General features: G+C 42.1%; 2 protein-coding genes across 2 annotated transcripts in view; one reads left to right on the forward strand and one right to left on the reverse strand.

Moving 5' to 3' along the window:
- The first annotated feature begins 231 nt into the window (after positions 1-231).
- SF3B6 (splicing factor 3b subunit 6) lies at positions 232-4,258 on the forward strand. Its single transcript, XM_057427634.1, has 4 exons — positions 232-333; positions 665-783; positions 3,422-3,560; positions 4,008-4,258. The coding sequence occupies exons 1-4, from the start codon at positions 304-306 to the stop codon at positions 4,095-4,097; spliced, it is 378 nt and encodes a 125-aa protein (XP_057283617.1). The 5' UTR covers positions 232-303; the 3' UTR covers positions 4,098-4,258.
- Positions 4,259-9,699: 5,441 nt separating this feature from the next.
- FKBP1B (FKBP prolyl isomerase 1B) overlaps positions 9,700-19,734 on the reverse strand; it is a 45,744-nt gene continuing 35,709 nt past the window's right edge. Inside the window, exons 3-4 of the mRNA XM_057427635.1 lie at positions 11,737-11,849; positions 9,700-9,987 (exon numbers count right to left, since the gene is read on the reverse strand). Of these exons, the coding sequence (XP_057283618.1) occupies positions 9,859-9,987; positions 11,737-11,849 (242 nt within the window). The 3' untranslated portion in view covers positions 9,700-9,858. The remainder of the gene's footprint in view (positions 9,988-11,736; positions 11,850-19,734) is intronic.

The raw sequence follows: 19,734 nt of genomic DNA on the forward strand, positions 1-19,734 counted from the left end.
TTCCCCACAGGCCAGGCGGCTGTGTCCCTGAAGCGGCGCCCCAAGAACCCCCTACCACCGACCCCAGGGCCTAGGGCACCATCCGCCCGTACCCACGCGGGGGCGGGGCCGGGGGGGCGGGGCAGCACGCAGCTCACGTGGCTCCCACACGCCCGTGCGTATCTGGCTGCTGTTCCGGCGCAGGGCACGCTGGGATAGCATCCGGGTCCCCCGCTGAGGTGAGGGGTGTACGTCTGCCGAGGCTCTGTGCCCTGCCGGTGTTTCTCTCCCAGGCGGTAGCCCCCTCTCTCTCCGACCGGCGCCATGGCGATGCAAGCGGCCAAGCGAGCCAACGTGAGTGCTCTCCCCCCCGCCCGCTCCCTAGCCCGCCGCAGTCTTCCGTGGTGGTGAGAAGTGCCCCGGCCCGGAGGCTGAGAGCAGGCCTTCCCGCCTGGCCTGAGCTCCTTTCCACGTCTCCGGCTAAGGGAGCCCGTTCCTCTCCAGACGGGCCTCTTGTTTGACAGAAACACGTCAAGTTTGTAGCTCTGAAGGGTCAAAGTGGACCTGGGGAGCACACAGACTGTCTTGCTGATGGTAGCTCAAAGATCTAGCTCGTAGGCAGCAGCTTTTAAGGTTTGAAGTGAGCACACTAGCTCTAACACACCGTATGTTGTTTTTGCATCAGATTCGGCTGCCCCCAGAAGTCAATCGGATACTGTATATTAGGAACCTGCCATATAAAATCACAGCAGAAGAAATGTACGATATTTTTGGGAAATATGGGCCTATTCGACAAATCAGAGTGTAAGTATTTTAGTTCTTTGTGAAAAGTTAAGGATTTTGATCAGCTTTAATATCAGTATTCTTATTGCAGTAGATAGCAACTGGATTTTGTAGCTGAAAAAGTTAAATGCACTTTAGCAGTATCCATATGTGCCAAAGGTGGGTGTGATGATATTTCTCTTATGTGTGAATTCCTTAGAAAATAATATTGCTGGTAGGTAAGGTGAAAAAGCGTAATTCTGATGTGGGCTTAGGTGTGCTGGTAAAAATATGGGAAGCTCTCCTAAGGAAATCTTAAATATCTTTAACCTTTTATCTTAACTACAGATAAAAATGAGAAAGGCAAAATTTGAAAACAGCCGGTTTTGATATTTAGTGAGTATTAGATACTTGACTGATGCGAAAATAGAGATATTACTGTAGCTGCTGGACCTGTTGACCAGAAACAGTGCCCTGTGCTTCAGATGCAGTTTGTCCCTGAGCCACACACCTGTGGATGATGGCAGTCTGACTGAAATTCTGTTCTAAAATGCATTGAGGTTATACAGCAGATTGAGGTTTTTCTCTTAGTTACTTCAGACATTAAAGACTTGCATTCTGATGTTCCTTGTTACCCTGAGTACTGTCTGAATGCTGCAGATTAAACCATAATTTCATATGGTTAGTATTATGTTCCACCAAGGTTCTAGGGAAGAGTTGGCTGAAGCTGGAATTCAGGAAGCACTTTTGGGAACCGTAGTAATGCTGGTTAGAGTACTGACACTCACACAAAAGGATTGTTTTTTTTTCCTATTAAGACAAGTATTTAGGAAGAAAGAAGGAGGAAATTAAACTTGGTGTTCAGTACTTAAAAGAAAACATTGTAAGTCGCATTTCAGTAGCTGTACAAATACAAAGGAAATGTAGTTTATATTTGGCATAGGTTGTTGTTTTTTTGGTGTTTTGTGTTTTTTGTTTTTTTTTTTTTGTACTGATGGCAAAATAACCTGCAGCATCTCTGTTGCTGATGAGGTTAAAGTGGAATGTATCTTTGTTATTCATTTATATCGCTCTCCAATTCCCCATGCTCTGGGACTGGGGATGGTGATTAATCCACAATGAACTGAATTGTTTTGACTGTGCAGGATGTAAATATGTAAACAGTTAAACAGACCAAACTTAAGTACCCCAAATAGTGTACCCAGTTAAGTACCCACTATGGCTCATTTTGAAGCCATAGTGTGGTTGTTCACTGTATAGAATAAAGTGAGTTTTACATCTAGAATTGCCTCAATAAACAAGAATGGGGGGATCAGTCATACTGCTGGTGCTGTGTTGGGAAGGTGGAGCTACTGAGATCCTTCTCATGCAGGGAAATGCAACAGAAGTGACTGCAGAAGTGGCCAAAGTAAACCTACTGCTTGGCCAGATAGGTGGAATTCTTTGCTAATAAGCATAAAGGAGAACAAATACTAAAGGGTTCCTGAAAATTAGGTTAGAACAGCATGACAGTGGGACATAAAGAATTAAGATGTACTGGGGGAACTTTCCATCAGTGGTGCGCTGGTGTATATGTCCAAAGGCTTGTTCAGAACTCCTGGCTCATATTTTCCACAGAAACATCCATAACATGGAAGTCCTGTTGTAGTCACTTGTGTGCTTAGTGTGGTTTTTATCCCATTCTCCTCTTTGCACTTCTATATATTCTGGTGTGGATATGTGTGGTATCGTTTATCCTCAGGAGTTCTCTTCTGAGAAGCAAGCACCTTGGAGACAGTTCTAGTTATTAGGTTTGCTGTAGCTATCTTTTTAGCTGAGGTCTTTTGGATCTGTAAACTCTGTAGTCTCTCTGCGCTGGTTAGGCTTATGTGCTTAGACATGTCTCCAGTCCCTCAGGCAAAGGAAATTGGATTGATGGCCTGATAGGCAATGGTTGTGCACCTGACCTGGTCTTGCACCAGCAAGGCTGTTTTGACTCTTTTAAATTGACTTTGTGATATGCCCAGAGCCGTATTCCATCCTGGGGAGGCATGTGATCCAGACAGCCATTAACTGACAGCCCAGCCTTGTAATATTAAATAAACTAAGCTAATGGCTGTAATGAAAACTTAAAGTATTTCCAGAAATATGACAACCCTGACAGCAACAGCTTCTGATGGCTGTTGTGGAGAGGTGAATTTCCCTTAAGGAGCATAATGCAGCACATGCTTCTCTTTCATTATCCTGTCTCTGACTCTGGACTGTAAGTGGAGATTGGTGTGGAAAGCGGGAATGTATTTTAACATCTTGAGAGGACAAGGGGTAATGGCTTTAAACTGAAAGAGGAGAGATTTAGATTACATATTAGAAAGAAATTCTTCCCTGTGAGGCTGGTGAGATGCTGGCACAGGTTGCCCAGAGAAGTTGTGGCTGTCCCATCCCTGGCAGTGCTCAAGACCAGGTTGGGTGGGGCTTGGAGCAACCTGCAATAGTGGGAGGTGTCCCTCCCTATGGCAGGGTGTTGGAACTAGGTGATACTGAAGGTCTCTTCCAACCCAAACCATTCTGTGATTTAGAAAAAAATAAGAAGAAATTTTTTTTCTCATGAAGTTGCATTAGTTAATTTAATCTCGGTGCTGAAGACCAGTAGAACTATTTCTTGTTAATTTTGTTGAACATTAAAATTCATCTTGCCTTGCAGTGGAAACACTCCTGAAACTAGAGGAACAGCCTATGTGGTCTATGAAGACATCTTTGACGCCAAAAATGCTTGTGATCACCTATCAGGATTCAATGTGTGCAACAGATACCTTGTTGTTCTGTACTATAATGCAAACAGGGTATGTACACTTGGGGGTTTTTAAGTTACCTCTGAGCACAGCTAGCACAAAAAGAAATGCAGTTTGAAAAGAGAGGTGCTTGGATAATTTTAAGAAATGAATCCAAACTGGCAGTGGGAATTGATTGGATAAATTGACAGGATTTCATCTTTACTTGGTGATCTGTGTGGAAAAAAAGGTGTTAAAAAACATGTTTCTGGAGACTGGAGAAGAGGAAGCAGGGGCTTACAGCTGCACATTTGCTGCAGGATGTGAGATCTTGTGTGCAGGTAAAAAGATGTTCTGCCTGTGACTTGGTGTGCAGGCATTCTCTGGGGCCAAGGATTAAATACTGCTGTTGGAGTAATTCTTAGTGATGTTGGTTGCAGTTACTAGGAAATAACATGCAGAAGATGAGTTTTTTTTTTTATTTATTATTTCTCACATCTTTTCTCTTCCTAATTCCAGGCATTCCAAAAGATGGACACAAAGAAGAAAGAGGAACAGCTTAAACTTCTCAAGGAAAAATATGGAATTAATACAGACCCACCAAAATAAACTGCTCTTTTTGGTAAACTGTTTTCAAGACCTGCCATTGAATTCTTGACCTAGACACAGGAATTCTCAATTAAGTATAATTTTTTCCTTTAAATTTTATAAGCTGTAATTTGAATCTTTAGATCTTCACATTAGAAGTAAATAAATGTAAAACACTGGAAGATCTGCTTTAAGATTAAATTCCCATAAATAGAGGCGGCTTCTCTGTGTTGTCAGTAACAGTGCAGCGTAACCCCAGTCCTGTTTCTAGCAGTCCCTTTTAAGATGGGACTAAGCTGCTTGAGCATTTCGCACCTCCTGAAGTTCCACCCAGCCTCCAGGTGGCAGCAGTTAATCCAGAGCTGAAGGGGCTCTGCCTGAGCTGGCTGTAGGCAGGTAAATTTCATTTGCTGCTTTCTGAAAACAGAGCATTTCAGTTAGTCTCCCTGTTACAGCGATTTTTGTGTGATTTTTTTAAAGAAGAATGGAGTATGGTTTGATACTTCACACCTGTATATTTTACCCAAATTGTTGTGCCTTTCTCCCTCTAGGAGTGTTTGAACGAACCTCACTTCCTTATGTGATCATTAGGTTGCTGCTTACTAGAAACAAAGCAAGCCCAAGTCCATGCTTGTAAGTTTCTTTTACAAACTATGGAAAATCATTTGCCTTTTAAAAGAATCCAACTGTTCAGGTGACTTCAGCCAGATCATTCCCAGTGACTGAGACAAAGCTGATAAGCTGCAGTAAAATTATCTTCCTCTAATAGTGCATCACTGCAGGGTGATACAGGAAAGTTATCCCATGTACCATGTTAGGAGTGGCAGGAATAAACCTGATGCCTTTTAATGTTAAGTAGAAAACACCTGACCAAAACAAGGCAGTAGGTGAAGATGGTAATTTTCAATACCTGTAGTGCGATTGTTTTCTAATTGGTGTTTTTGAACTGTAATATATTTCATGTACAGAAATTCTTAGATGTAGCATCTAGTGGAAGATAAACAGATGTAAATTTTTTGGCTTGTTTTCTTTAGCACTCGTGTCCTATGAATAAAAATTAGTGTGCTACATGGGTTATGCATACTCTGTGTTTTGGAAGTGGAAAAGAATCACCTCTATGCCTGTTCTGAACCCGCTGAGAGTTGTATGAATGTTGGTAGTATCCTGCCTCAGGAGAATTTATCTGCTTGGATGTGATATTTAACTCCCTGAGCAGACAACGTCCAGCCAGTGCAGAAGATGGGCAGATGCAAACATACTTTGTCTGAGGATTTGGGATTTAAGTTAGGGTGTTTTTTTTTTTCAGTGCATTGGACTGTCATAAAGGAATATTTCTATTTTCTTGGATTTTTTTTGTTCAAAATTGTCACTTAAAGAACCATGCTGGTTTTGGGTCCATTGAGTAAAAAAATAAATATTGCCTACCTTGTGGTTTTCTGTTTTTCCAGCAAGACTTGCTTTTATGCTATGCTACTTCTGCATGTAAGCTTTCCTTTCAGAAAGCAAGTCATGTGTTGCCTGAATGCTCATGGTTCAGGTAAGACTTTGTAGAGTATCTGTTGCCATACATGAACACATGTGTTCAGCATGTGAGTGATGGGGAGGGACACCTAGCTCTGGGTACCATGTCTGACACTCACGTGGAGGAAGTCCCGTGCGGCTGCTGTGTGCTGCACAGATCCTTTGTTCTTCCTCATCTGGTGAGGAGAAGCGTGAAGGGTGGCAGTGATGCGCTGACCCCTGAGCGCCTGTGAGGAGGTAGCTGAAATGGCTGGGGTGTGATTTTTAGCTTTGAGTGGGTGCTCAAAATCCCACTTGGTGTCTGGCCAATGAGTCTGCCTTAATCTCTGTTGCAGACCAGTTTTTGGGGTGCAAGCGAGAATTACATCCAGTGTCTCTTGTAAAAAGTCTTGTACTCATTTTGTGGCTCTTCATACCCGTGTACTTCCCTAAAAGCTATGCTGCTTCCTGCAGCCTTGCAGGCCCCAGAGAGCTGTCCCTGCAGTCAGGAACCAGGTGATGAGAGACTTGGAGCCTGTGAGTGGCTGTGGTCATCTCTGAAGCACTGAAAAGTCATGACCTGACCTGTGCTGCTCCTCTGGTTGGGTGCATCTGTGTCACAGGTACATTAAATGTGAAGCAGCTGTGATCTGCTGTTGTTCTTAGGTGAGCTGTTACTGTAACAAGTAACAAGTGCCAGCTTGATTTTGGGGGCTTGCCTGTCGGATTATACAAACCTAAATTTCAAAAGCAAAACCCAGCTTGCCTTAAAAACATTTAAATGAATGAAGTTCTATTGATTCTGTGTCAGCATCCGTAGCTTTTAAATTTTAGAAATGGCCTCCACTGTGTATGTGTGTATATATGTATCAATGTATATGTGCCATACATGTGCCAAATAAGGGCCATTCACACAAGTTGGTGGGCATTTAGAAGGCCCCTTGCTGTAACAGAAACTGGAGGTGCTTGTTAGCATGCTGGATTTATGCTTCAAATAAGAATAAATACTGATAATAAACCACTAAAGTGCTGGTAATGGTGCCACAGGCTTCTGGCCTTGTTTAAAATCGTGCAAATACCGCATTGCTTCTGTCAATAGCAGAGAGTGCGGTACTTGCACCGCAGTGGCTCTTTAGATGAGGATTTGATGCTGTTTGAAAAACATATATAAAAAGCAATTCTTTAGGGTAATAAGATTAATAAAAATGCCTTCAATGAATCCTCAAGATCAGCAGCTTTTGATTTCTCTGAGAGCTCAGCTGCTGCCTTTCATTAAATATTCCATTTCATACTTTTTCTTCTAGTGCCTGTTCAGGGCTTTCAGTGTCCCTGCACATGTAAAATGAAATAATAATTTGTACCTGCAAGACAGAGGGAATGGAAATCGAATGCCTGGAGGATTGTTTTGATGAGGTCTGCTCAAGATTTTGTTTGAAATGTAATATCAAAGGACAGGGAAATGAGATCAGTTATGAATGGCAGAGGGTGCAGCAAATAAGGCAGATGTTACCAGCCTTGTACTCTGCATCTGTGCTGGTTTTTGTGTGTGCTCACTTCCCATTTAATTTTTCAGGAAGTAGGGCATGAAATTAAGCCTGGAAGGTCATTTTTTTCCATCGATGCTGTTTAGAAATCAGTAACAAGAGCATATCTGATTACACAGGCAATGACAGTAAATTTCTTCCAATCCATTATACAGTAGTAATAATTACATGTAGTGTGTTGATCGATGATACAATTAAATAAATTAAAGCATTTGCAGTCAAAGAAAGAGCTGGAGATTACATTTCCTTGAAGACTTAATTTCCCAAAGTATCACAAAGCACAATTAGTTTTCCTTTCAGATTTTTTTTTTTTTAATGAAATTGGCATGAAAAATGTAATACCCTCTGCTTTTGACAATTGCCTCTGCAGAGAAAGGGTGAGGAGGGGGAGCGCTTCATCAGCCAGCTGTAATAAGGATTTTACAAATTCTGTAATGGCTGGGTAGAGCTTTTGAGGGCACAAGGGAAGTGCATAGCAGTGCTGCAGAGGGAGACAGGGAGGCTGAATATGACCAGGAATATGTTTTTTACTGACAGAGGGGCAGAGCAATGCCCTTCTGCTCATTTTAGGTGTGGCAGAAGCTTGCTGGCTGCAGGACCAAGAGATGATGGAGGGAACGCATGGCCATTCCAGGTATGCTGAGCCAATCTTCTGCATCGCTGCTCACTGTCAAGGCGTTCAGGTAAAGGTCCCAGGTCAGATACTTGATGTTTTCTTTTTTTTTTTTTTTAAAGGGCAACTAACTTAAACTGGGCCATCAGTAGGCGCAGTTTTAGAGCAGTGTGCTGGATTGACCTGTGTTTGACAGATGTGACAGAGATGTGTTAACATTCAACCAAGACCTCTGTAGGAGCTCATACCCGCAACTAGTGCGACAGCCTGTGATCTGCAACCCAGTGCTGGTATGGACAGTGCAACAGTGGCTGGGGCAGTGGCAAATGAATTTGGAAGAGCTAGTGGGCATCAAGTCTTGACAGGGCTGATTCCCTATAGAGATAGATATAGATAGATATATATATATATAGGAAATTAGCCTGTTGGTGAAATCAGAGTGGTAGAATGGTTTTGGTTGAAAGGGGCCTTAACAGTCATCTAGTTCCAACCCCCTGCCATGGGCAGGGATGCCTTCCACGACAGCAACTTGCTCCGAGCCCTGTACAACCTGGCCTTGAAAACTGCTAGGGATGGGGCAGCCACAGCTGTTCTGGCAACCTGTGCCAGTGCCTCACCACCCTCACAGGGAAGAATTTCTTCCTTATAGCTAATTGAAATCTCCCCTCTTTCAGCTTAAAGCCATTCCCCCTTGTCCTATCCCTCCATGTCCTTGCAAAAAGTCCCTCTCCAGATTTCTTTTAGGCCCCCTTTAGATACTTGAAGCTGCTCTAAAGTTTCCCCAGAGCCTTATCCAGGATGAACAAGCTCAGCTCTTTCAGCCTCTCTTCACAGGAGGGCATAGGCAAGGCCCCTGGTCATCTTTGTGCCTCCCCTGGACTCAGCCCAAAAGCTCCACATCCCTCTTATGCTGGGGCAGCAGAGCTGGGTGCAGCACTGCAGGTGGGGTTTCGTGAGAGTGGAGTAGGAGGGGAGAATGACCTCCCTTGACCTGCTGCCACACTCCCTTTGATGCAGCTCAGAATATGATTGGCTTTCTGGGCTGTGAGCACACATTGTTGGCTCACATTGAGCTTTTCATCAGCCAGCGCTCCCAAGTCCTTCTCCTTGGGACTGCTCTCAATTCGGTTTCCACCCAGGGTTGGTTGCTCCAGGCCAGCTGTAGGACCATGCGTTTGACCTTGTTGAACTTCATGAGGTTTGCACTGGCCCATCTCTCAAGCCTGTCCAGGTCCCTGTGGATGGCGGCCCTGCACCAACAGTGGATGTCTTTGAGAAGTATCATCTTCTGTCTCTTCAGCAGCCAAATTTTGGCAGAGGTTAGGGGCCATGAGGAGGGCAGGGTAGATGGAGCCAGGAAACCTCTCTGTCCCAGCAGCCCTTACTTGCATGTTGCTGGTACCTCTGGTCGCACAGAGATCCTCCACTGTGCCACCTGTAACAGGAGCAGCACACGGAAGTGTGTGTGTTTCATACAAAAAAAGAAAGAATTAACAAAAAATGGGTTGATGGTTGTTAGAAGAACTTCTCATACACCAAAAAGAATTCCAGTGGCAGGAGGATAAAAACAGGAAATAGAAACTGTAAAGTATCAAGGTTTTATTGTTCTCTATATATACTTTTAAATGAGACAGTATTTTTAAAACAGCAGCAAGCAGAAACATACAAGTTGAGAAAAGTGGCAGCGCAGGTAACTCTGTTTGGCTAATGCCCGTTCATGTACAAGGTGTACACTGGATTGTTCTTTGAGCACCTTTTGTGTTTTGTTTTCTTCTTGGTTTAAGTGTACAGTAAGGCAGTGGTTTTTCAATAAGGAATATATATATATTTATATTTATATATATTTTCAACCATCACTGTGAATTCCTCTTACATGCAAATTAAATAAAATGTACAACTTGAAAATGTTACAACAGTAGACATTTTTCCCAAAAAGGCAAATACGGACACCACGAAGTTAAAAAAAGAGAAGGAAGGCGTAAGAAACCGAACAGCAGGCGCTAGTGACAGGACAGCTTGAGCAGGGAAGATTGGGATTCCAGTGAAGGTTTCTCCCGCTGCTGGCAAGGTGAGAAAGGATGGATGGGTATTAACAGATGTATCCAGCCAACTCCCTTGAGAAGTTTCACTCCAACCTGAGTAGCTCCACATCGAAGAGGAGCGTGGCATTGGGAGGGATGACCCCAGGGTGGCCTGTGGCTCCATAGGCCATCTCAGGTGTGCAGGTCAACTTTGCTCTTTGTCCTAAGCTCATCTGGGTTTTGGATGTTGAAGAAAGGAAAAAAGAAGAAAAAAACAAACCGTATTAGGAGGAAAACAAAGAACAAATCACAGTGTGTCAGACTGACAGAAATGAGGAGAGTCAGGACCACTGTATTCATGGAATCATTTAGGTTGGAAAAGGCCTTTAAGATCATAGAGTTCAACCATGGCTCAGCTTCAGGCTGCCACACCCAGCTCAGACATAGGTCTTCTGACTCCCCTGGCTTCTCACAGCAGTTATTTAAATTGCCAGAGCCAGCCTGGGAGCCCACCCTACCTACGCTGGACTGTAGGTGTGAATTCCTTCTATGGAGTGCAGTGTACATGTAACATCATCAGCAGTGGATGTCTTTGAGAAGTATCACTTTCCATCTCTTCAGGAGTCAGTTTTTGTCAGAGGTGAGGGGCCATGAGCAGGGCAGGGTAGATGGAGCTAGTAACAGACAGGAGAGATTAGTGCCAAAATGCACTTTGGTTCAGCTTTTGAAAAGCATTCAGCAACATTTTTCCTCCTTCAGCTGCCACCAGAGATGCCTTCAAAGCCACTGCTCAAACACTAACACTGTGGGCACCAGCCTTTCTGCTGCTGGGCAGATGCAAAGCAAAAAAATCCTACTGAAAAGAGGTACTTACTTCTCATCCCAAACCTGAGGGCAGACATCTCACCTCAGGTGCTGCTTATTCTGGCAGAGTGCCCTTGCCCTGGGATGGACAGAGATACTGATTTCTCTCACTCCAGACTAGCTCTGAAGGTGACAGTGCTCACAGAGATTTGGGGTATCAAGAATCAAATCCCTGCTCTCCCAGCACAGTATTTTGGGGTGGAGCAATCTCAAACTGCTATTCATGCACCATACATAATGACCGAATATTCACTGGCCGAGAAACAGTCCCTGATTTGAAGCACTGTTTTAACTCGGACCTCTCCCCCAAGATGAGATGCATCACTGGACAACAGATTACATGGTATCTCCTGTTGATTTTTTTTCAGGTCCTATAAAATATGCCCAAGATAGAGCTTTTATGACTTTAGGTAGAAGAAAAATGTGACTATGAACTTCCCTAAGTTCAGGCAGTGTTCAGACCATGGGGCAAGTGACCTCCCCTGGCCCCTGCAGAGGTCTATGTGGGGCAGGCTGCCTGCTGCTCTGATAGGTCCCTGAAAGCCACACAGCTAGCAAGCCATCCATGGGTTTCAGGCATAGGGCAACCTTGAGCTGTCAGATGTTAAGTAGAGAAATGCAGATGCCTGTGGCATCTGACAGTCATTAAATCCAGGCTTAATGAAAAACCTGCATGTTAGACTGAACTGCCTTTGTCCAAATGCTTTGTGTCAAAACCTGCCCCGCATAAACCTCAAAACCCTGGGGGGGAAAGAGAGAGATACAAGCTCAGCTTCAGCCGGCGATCCACTAGGAGGAGCAGGAGGGCAACGGGTTGCACGCCGATTACTGGGACAGCTTTTTGGCCACCTATTGATTAAGGGACAGAAGTCAGGCAGTGAGAGTGGTCACAGAAGGGATAAACTGATTCACCCAGCACTTGTTGCTACTGCTTTATCTGCCCTGGCTTCTGGTTTCTATAGCACACTCGGGTCCTGAGCTACTCCTAGGCCTTACTGTGAAGCAAATAATACAAATTCACTCAAATCCACTTGGTCTTGCCACCATTACACTGGACATTGCTGTGCTCACACACCCTTCAGCCAGCTTGAAGTTCAGCTAGAATAATTTCTTTGTACCTGTGTCACACCTTCTTCAAATCCTTTAATGACTTCTTGCCTGCCAATCTTGAACCTGAAAGGCTTGTTTCTGTCTCTGGAGGAGTCAAACTTCTTTCCATTCTGTAGCATTCCTGCCAAAACAAGACACGCAGTTTCAATCTGAGCTACATGTAAATTTAAGCGCTGAAGGAGAGGGAAGGAGTGAAAAATTAGTGTCTTGGTCACATTTTCACTTTGAAGCCTCATGGAGAACGGATGAGGCAGGAGAGCCAAACACAAATATGGCACCAAAAGGTACCATATTGTTACCTTTGCCTTCTGGTAATTTAGGTTCTAAAATGGAAATTTATTATTATTCTTAATGCTATAGGTTATAACTCATGTAGTACCAAACATTACACAGACACACTGAAGAGCTGTTGTTTGCACAGTGGAGCTTCCTGGCTCAGCAGATAAAAGCAGGCAAGGAGCAGGTGGGAAGCAGCATAAGAGAATCTCAACACAGGGGCCAGATCCAGGCCTGCTACTAAACACAAAAAAGCTCTGTAAAACCAGCCTACAGCCAAAGAAACCAAATTTAACATAGATATGACTGGGTTTACTCCTCATTAAATACTTCTATTTTAAGGTATTTTTAACAGTGCAGCTAACTAAAGGGAATAGTTGTTGTGAGAACGTTGAGTGCTAAGGGGACTTCAGCTATGTGTGGCCCAAAGCTGCACAGGCAGCAGGAGCTTTCCACACGCTTCCACAGGTGGGGATGTAGATTCAGGTTTGGGAAGTCTTGAACCAGATTTGTTGCCAGTTAAATGTCTGCAAGTACTGAGCAGCTCCTTTGACTTGTTCCTGCAAATTTAAGGTCTCCTGGGAGAACCTTAGAGCAGCTTCCAGTACCTAAAGGGGGCATACAAAAAAGCTGGAGATGGACTTTTTACAAGGGCATGTAGGGACAGGACAAGGGGGAATGGCTTTAAACTGACAGAGGGGAGATTTAGATTAGGTATTATGAAAAAATTCTTACTGTGAGGGTGGTGAGGCCCTGTCACAGGTTGCCCAGAGAAGCTGTGGCTGCCCCATCCCTGGCAGTGCTCAAGGCCAGGTTGGACGGGGCTTTGAGCAACCTGCTGTAGTGGAAGGTGTCCCTGCCCATGGCAGGGGGTTGGACCTGGCTGATCTTGAAGGTCCCTTCCAACCCAAACCATGCTGTGATTCTGTGATTTATACCAGACTATCCAGTAGGAATATTTTGGTAACTTGGACAGTTTACCTTCCCTACTTGATTCACTCAGGAGTACTAAGGATATAACATGTATTACACAAATGTGGCCATTCCACAGCATGCATGTGAAACTTCTACATAATGTTACAATTGCATGTGTCTCCTCCTCATACAGAAAGGGCAAAAAGCCTCTGCATTTAAAAATATGACATTTCTATGAATAGTACCCTCATTCATTATATTTTCAAGAGACAGTTGGGGAACACCTTACTCATTCCTTTGGATGGGCACAACACTGTTTCAACCCATGTATTATGAACACATAGCTTCTACAGTAAGTGGATAAACCTTCACAGAGAGCTACACTTTTAGCTATTCTCATTCTCTTTTCAAACAGTGGATAATTATGACAGCTTTCCACTTAAAAGTACCTGATTAATTGCTCTTTCAATATGCTATACTTTGGCTATTGTAAGGTTTGGCTGATATTTATACATTAGAATAAATCCTTTCTTTGTAATGCTGTAGTGCTAGTGTTTTGTCCATTAATAACCAAATAGCTGAGAAAGTTGCTGGTTGAAAACAACGCTATGAAGAACAGCTTTGACAGAAAATGCTGAGAAATCCTGCCTTTATGATCCAGTATGAAAATACAGTCGTACTGGTTTCTTTTCACTAAATCAGTTGTATTAATAGATCAACTTGATGCACAAGTTTTATGATTCAGTAACAACCATTAGCTATTACCTAAACAACAACAAAAAAGGCATATTCTGCCTGCTTAAAAGTTCGTGTTATGAATCAAAGGTAAGTATAAAGAGACATGCCAGAATAAAAAATAAAGACTAAAATCGTAGGATTCATCTTACCAACCTTTATGCTTCTAAGACATAGCCACCTACTTTTGAGCTAATTACTCTGCTTCACTCTATAATCAAGTCAGAGAAAAATGTACTTTCAGGGGCAATTCATCTAACCAAATCTATGCCATAATGAATTGCATCCTAGCAATGTCTCTTTCTTTGCAATGAATATAAATGAAGTCCAAACAAGTAGCTCAGACACAGATGTCTCCAAATCCATTAGTGCCTAAATCAGTGGTGGTGGCATTCTGGCCTTGCAGTAATGAGGACACAATTTTTGATTGTTTCAGTGGGATTCTGTGTCTAGATGTTTTACATCAATATTAAAACCAAATGACAGATTAAGGCAAATCATCTGTTGACAAAGTCCAATTTTTGTCAAAGTCAGTACTTTAGAGATGTGTGTGCGTGTGCACACAAGGCCTTCGGAGGAAAATTATGGAATAACCTGCCTATAAAGGCATGTTTCATAACCTTCACTTTTAGCACTTGTCATATTCCTTGAGTTTTTCATGGTATAGTAGTGAAGTACTTTATTTATGCTCCAATGCATGTACATACACACATCACGCAATATATCAACTCAGTGATATCCCTAAACCCCCTCCATGCAGGCTGGGAAGTCACACCAGCTGCCTGCACAGGCTTTCTAGTTACAGACAAACATGGGTTCATCTGTAAGGTAGAAAACCAGCCTGCATGTAGAGGAGGGCTGGCAGGGAGAAGCAGCTCAGGGGGAACTCTCAGGCATATTGCATAATCCTTTTTGAAATATTTGATTTTAGATTTAAATGGCAGTCCTTCCTCACAGCAGTTTCATTTTTAAACGCATCGTAAAACCTTATGATTCTATGAAATGGAAGGAGACTATTATAGAATCCCAGTATTTAATAGTTTTAATATTAAAACTTAGTACTGTCGTTACAGTCTGCATGTTCAAAGCAGTATGCAAACATTAATTATTCCTCACAGTAGCCCAGGGAGGAAGAAGATATTTATTATAAAATAGCCTCAGTCTGGAAGTTCAGGTTCAGATACAAAGTTCCACAGCACTTTAATATGCTTTCACTTCATTTTGTAACTAAATCCTATTAAAATACTTAGCTTAAAGGTCTGGTGGTTTACTAAATACTACACATCAAACCAGCAGCAGAACTAGAATTAACTATTCAGAGATCCTGACAACAGCTACTGGACAATGTTTCCCATTTAAAATAATGTTTGTATCTGTCCATGAGCTTGCCAGTCTAATATACGTCATATAAAAACTGACTTCCATTTCACCATCGAAAGCCTATACAAGGTGTGTTAGGCCTATAGAAGAAAACGGGCTGCTTCTCCTACATTTAAAGCAATATCCTATTTTCAGCAATGGCTGAAAATTCATGAGGTGGTGAATTCAGAAAGGTAACCTCTGTAATCACCCCACCTTACTGCTGCTGGAGGATAAACTGGCATTCAGAGAGTCAGACATGTCCTTAATTGCTGAAGCTCCAGCAGGAGGGTCAGTTTTTATATGACTGCCCTTTAAATGCACATCTACTTTAGAAATGAGTCAGAGTCCCCATGTGCCCTGGAGAAGTTCCGATCCAGATTTAGATCTGAACTTTAGATCTTTTTTATCTCTCTATTTCTGAAAGTTAGAGCTGACTATTCAGGCTCCTGGGAGCTAAAACAACATAATGCTTTATTTTCTTTCTTGCTAATGTATCAATTGATTTTTCTTTTTGGTAAAAAAATTGATTTGGATTAATATTCTGCAATGAGGATGGATACCCATCTTCAGCCTGCTAGCACCTTTATTTATCTAGCTAACAACAAGGATTAAAAAACCCACAACCTGGAACTGAATGATGACATTACTTTGCAAAGTCACAGCAATCAATAAGAGCTTTGTCTGAGCAAGGACATCTAGATGCCTATATACTTACTCGTTATAATAACCTTATGTTTGATTCTGAAAGGGAACAATTATTGTATTAAAATTATTAATTGCACAAACTTTTTCAAATCCATACACTATCCTGATAACTGAGTTTGTGAAATTAGTAATTTCCTTAAAGTAATTCTAAAAATTAGGTGGCTGTAGAAAAGGAGGTGTTTCAGATCATGGCTCCTGCTGAATCATTGTAGATCAGCTCACTGAAGCTGAAGATCAAAGAGAAGGCAAATCATTTTGGTAAGGAACGTGATTAGGGGTCCATCTAAACTGCCAAAAAAACCCAGTGCCATTTGGGCTAAACCAGCAGTGAAAACAATTTCAGTCTAGGTTTAACACAAGCTATTATTTCTTACTAAAACACAAGTGTGTCTGTGTTACTCTTTTAACATGAATCAACTAACTCAGGTCAGTCAACCCCACCTAAGTCTGTTTCCTAAGGGGAGAGAGCTAATGACACTGTCTGTACTTGTCTAATAACTTTTGAATCTTTTAGCCAATTTCAAGCAAGTTTGATAGAGCAGTAGGGTTCCTACTGACATAAAGATCCTATGCAAGTAATGAAAAGAAATATCTGTAGGAAGAAGATCCTGTAAGTGCTTCTACGAAGAGAAATGCTCAATCTTGATTTGTTATCAGAGAACCTGTATTATTGAGGAGAGGTCAGGAATGGAAAGACACGAATGCTGCAGTGCGATAACAGTCTAAGCTTCTTTTTACCAGAGGGTTCCTTCATCAGAGAAAGATTCAGCAACCAACCACATAACAAAGATCCAAAGAGCCAGCCCAGCTATTTAGGACATCTAATTTACACCTATGGTCCTCCCCCCAAAAAATCATGCACCAACCATTAGTTATACAAAAGACGTAGCTATACAAAAGATGGGGAGAGAGAATACCAAAGGCCCTCCATAGATCTTCCATCAAGCTTACAAACCCAGATTTGGAAAATGTATATGTAAAATTCCACTGCTAACGTTAGCCATCACAAAGGTAGAAACTGTGTCTCAACCTGTCATCTCTAGGCTACACCTACAATTAATGGAGAAGGAGAGATCTCTCCAAGAATAATTTAAACCAAACAGATTTAGACAGTAAGAATAACCTGCTGGGATTGTTTATCATTCTCAGCCAACTAACTTACCAAAGTTAAAAGAGTTAACAACACTCATTTTAAATGCTAGGCTGCCAGCTTTTCATAGAGCCCTAGTGAGGAGGCATTAACTCATCCATCCATACCTAAATGAAGTAGATCAGGCTTCACTGCCTCTAGTCTTTACTGAATTACTGTCTTTGCAGTGTTGACACATTGTGGGAATCAGAAGACGGAGATCCTAATCCAGGACAAATCCCCTGATTTCACTAGTCACTCTTCTTTTATCCTGTAGAGTGGGACTCACCTCAGAAGTATTAAGGGCATAAATTGAACAGGCGACTTTAAAAAAAAACCCAGCAATATTTCTCTGCAGCGTATTCCATTATGTTTTTAAACTCTAGTTACATACAGAACATAAATGCAATCCACACACTTGAAAATAGCTACTTTCTGAGCATATGTTGGCTGTAGAAAAAAGGGGCAGACATTCAGAAGGTGTTTCTAGGACACTATCCTGTTTCATTTTATGTACACCAGAGGTTCTTCAGGACAGGGACTATATTTTGATGCCCTTTAATGCAATCACCTTTCCAACTATGCTTGTCATAAATCTCTGCTATTATGAACTTGTCATTCAGTTTGGTTCCTAGGATTCTTGGAGGCAGCATTTGCTGCAGGTAGTGTTGCTGTGGATTAAGAATTTTTGATCTCAAGTGTTTCTTTTTTTCCTTATAATACTGTGGTGGTTTAAACCCAGCCAGACAGCTTGTTCACTCACTTCCCCACCTGCTTGCCCTCCCCCTACTCCTGGAGGGTTGGAGAGGAGAATCGAAAACAATGCAACTCCCATGGGTTGAGATAAGAACAGTTTAGTAACTAAGGTATAACACAAATCACTACTGCTACCACCAATAATAACAATGATAAAGGAAATAACAAGGGAAAAGAATACAACACCTCACCACCAGCTGACCGATAACTCACCCCACCCAGCCCAACCAAGCTCTGACTGATACCTCCTCCAACCCTGCAGTCCACCAGCCCTTCCGGGTAACTCTCCGCTACCTCCTGGGCATGACGTGCTATGGTATGGAATACCTCTTTGGCTAGCTTGGGTCAGGTGTCCTGTCTCTGCTTCCTCCCGGCTTCCCCTCTTCCCTGGCAGAGCATGAGGCTCACAAAGTCCTTGGCCAAACCAAAACATCATTGTTATCAGCTCTGTTCCCAGGCCGAAAGTCAAAACACAGCACTGCACCAGCTACCAAGAAGGAGAAAAATGACTGCTACTGCTGAACCCAGGACAAATACATTGTTTCTGTGTCAAAATATGCCAATATTCTGTCAGGAGAATATCACAAAGGTTGGAAAGCCCGATTTTTCTCCCATTTATAACCTAGATGATCTTTAAGGTCCCTTCCAATCCAAACCATTCTGTGATTCTACAATTCTATAGTCTCACACTTCTTACATCTTCATTTGCCATCTCATTACCTTAATTCACTGTTTTCTACTTCTTCATCATAACAACATCTCTCAGTAATCCACAATTATACCTGGCCATGAGCCTCCTTCCAAATAACCATGCAGTAAGTGGCATATATCTCTGATTTCCTTGATTTGACTTCAAAAGCAAAGTCTTTTCTGGACGGATTTGCCATCTCATCAGTTTTACTTTTTATCAGCTTTTCATCAGCAATTATGACTGTTGTAATGGAACTAAAGAGTGTTGAATGTGAGATGGATGATACTTCTATTTCTTATGTGTCATCTGAACAGTGGGCCACCTTACTGAGTCCTCTGCAGGGACTCTGGCAACTGAACCAAGAAGGGAAGAGTGGCTTGTCAAGGGAAAGGTTCCGCAACAGAGGTTTAGTACCAATATAAACACAAACTCAGTTTTCCACTGCTCATGTTTCCTCTGCTTAATATAAACAAAGCCTTATAAGGAAAAAACAGCATTTGCTGACTTAGACTGTGTTTTTCTAATAGTTTATAGCCTCTTAAGAAAAAATGATTAATCTTTTTAAGGGAATTTTCAGTCTAGAGGGATTATAGTTGAAGAGACTGGGGGGTGCATCTCTGCAGCATCTCAGCTTTTCACCACAATTTTTTTGTTGTTTAAAAAGGCAACAGCAATGATCTGAATGTGTCATTTGTTGCCATGACAAACAATCACTGACTCAAGTATAGAATGGGAAATGGATAGCGGTGATGGTCACCTCTGAGTTCCTGTAACCGCAGCACACTTCAATAACGGTTGATCTTTTCAACACAGGCAGCCCTGCTGCTTCATTTTCTTCCGGTATTATATACTCATATATCTTTAATGTGGAGTAAAAGCAACACAATCAATTATTTATTATGCAGCTGACAGCATGCAATGAAGACACAACAGACAACTATTCAATAATGCATTACCGTGCACTATGTATCCTTGTTGTGTACAACTACAAGACAATATGAAAGAGCCTTGCACTTAGCTTGACTTCACAGCCAAGAAAATTACATGCAATTGTCTGGTTCACTCTACTGAAAGGCATTATTCTGTCCTAACGGCTTTATAGATTTGCATAATTTTAAAAGAGAAGAAAAAGTAGATTTACCCTCAAGACACATATGAGGCTCAATAAGCATATTCTACATGAATTGTAGAGAGACCAAAACAATTCCTCTGGTATCCTGTTGCCTTAAAGCAGTCATTTTATTTTAGGGTTTGATTCTGTTACCATTACAAAGTTCAGCTGTAAAATATACATGCTCTGCAGCATAAAGCAAATTTCATTTGAATAAGCATGGCAGAATTAGGTCAGTCTGGGTATGCTAATGAGTAGGACAATAGATTCTAAAGCAACATTTTAGAGAGAATATATTACTACAGAAGTACTTAGCATCTCTCACA

The sequence above is a fragment of the Pezoporus wallicus genome, unplaced genomic scaffold, assembly GCF_028554395.1.
Source record: "Pezoporus wallicus isolate ANWC-B61680 ecotype Strahan unplaced genomic scaffold, APGP_CSIRO_Pwel_v1 contig_6464, whole genome shotgun sequence".
NCBI classification, from domain to species: domain Eukaryota; kingdom Metazoa; phylum Chordata; class Aves; order Psittaciformes; family Psittacidae; genus Pezoporus; species Pezoporus wallicus.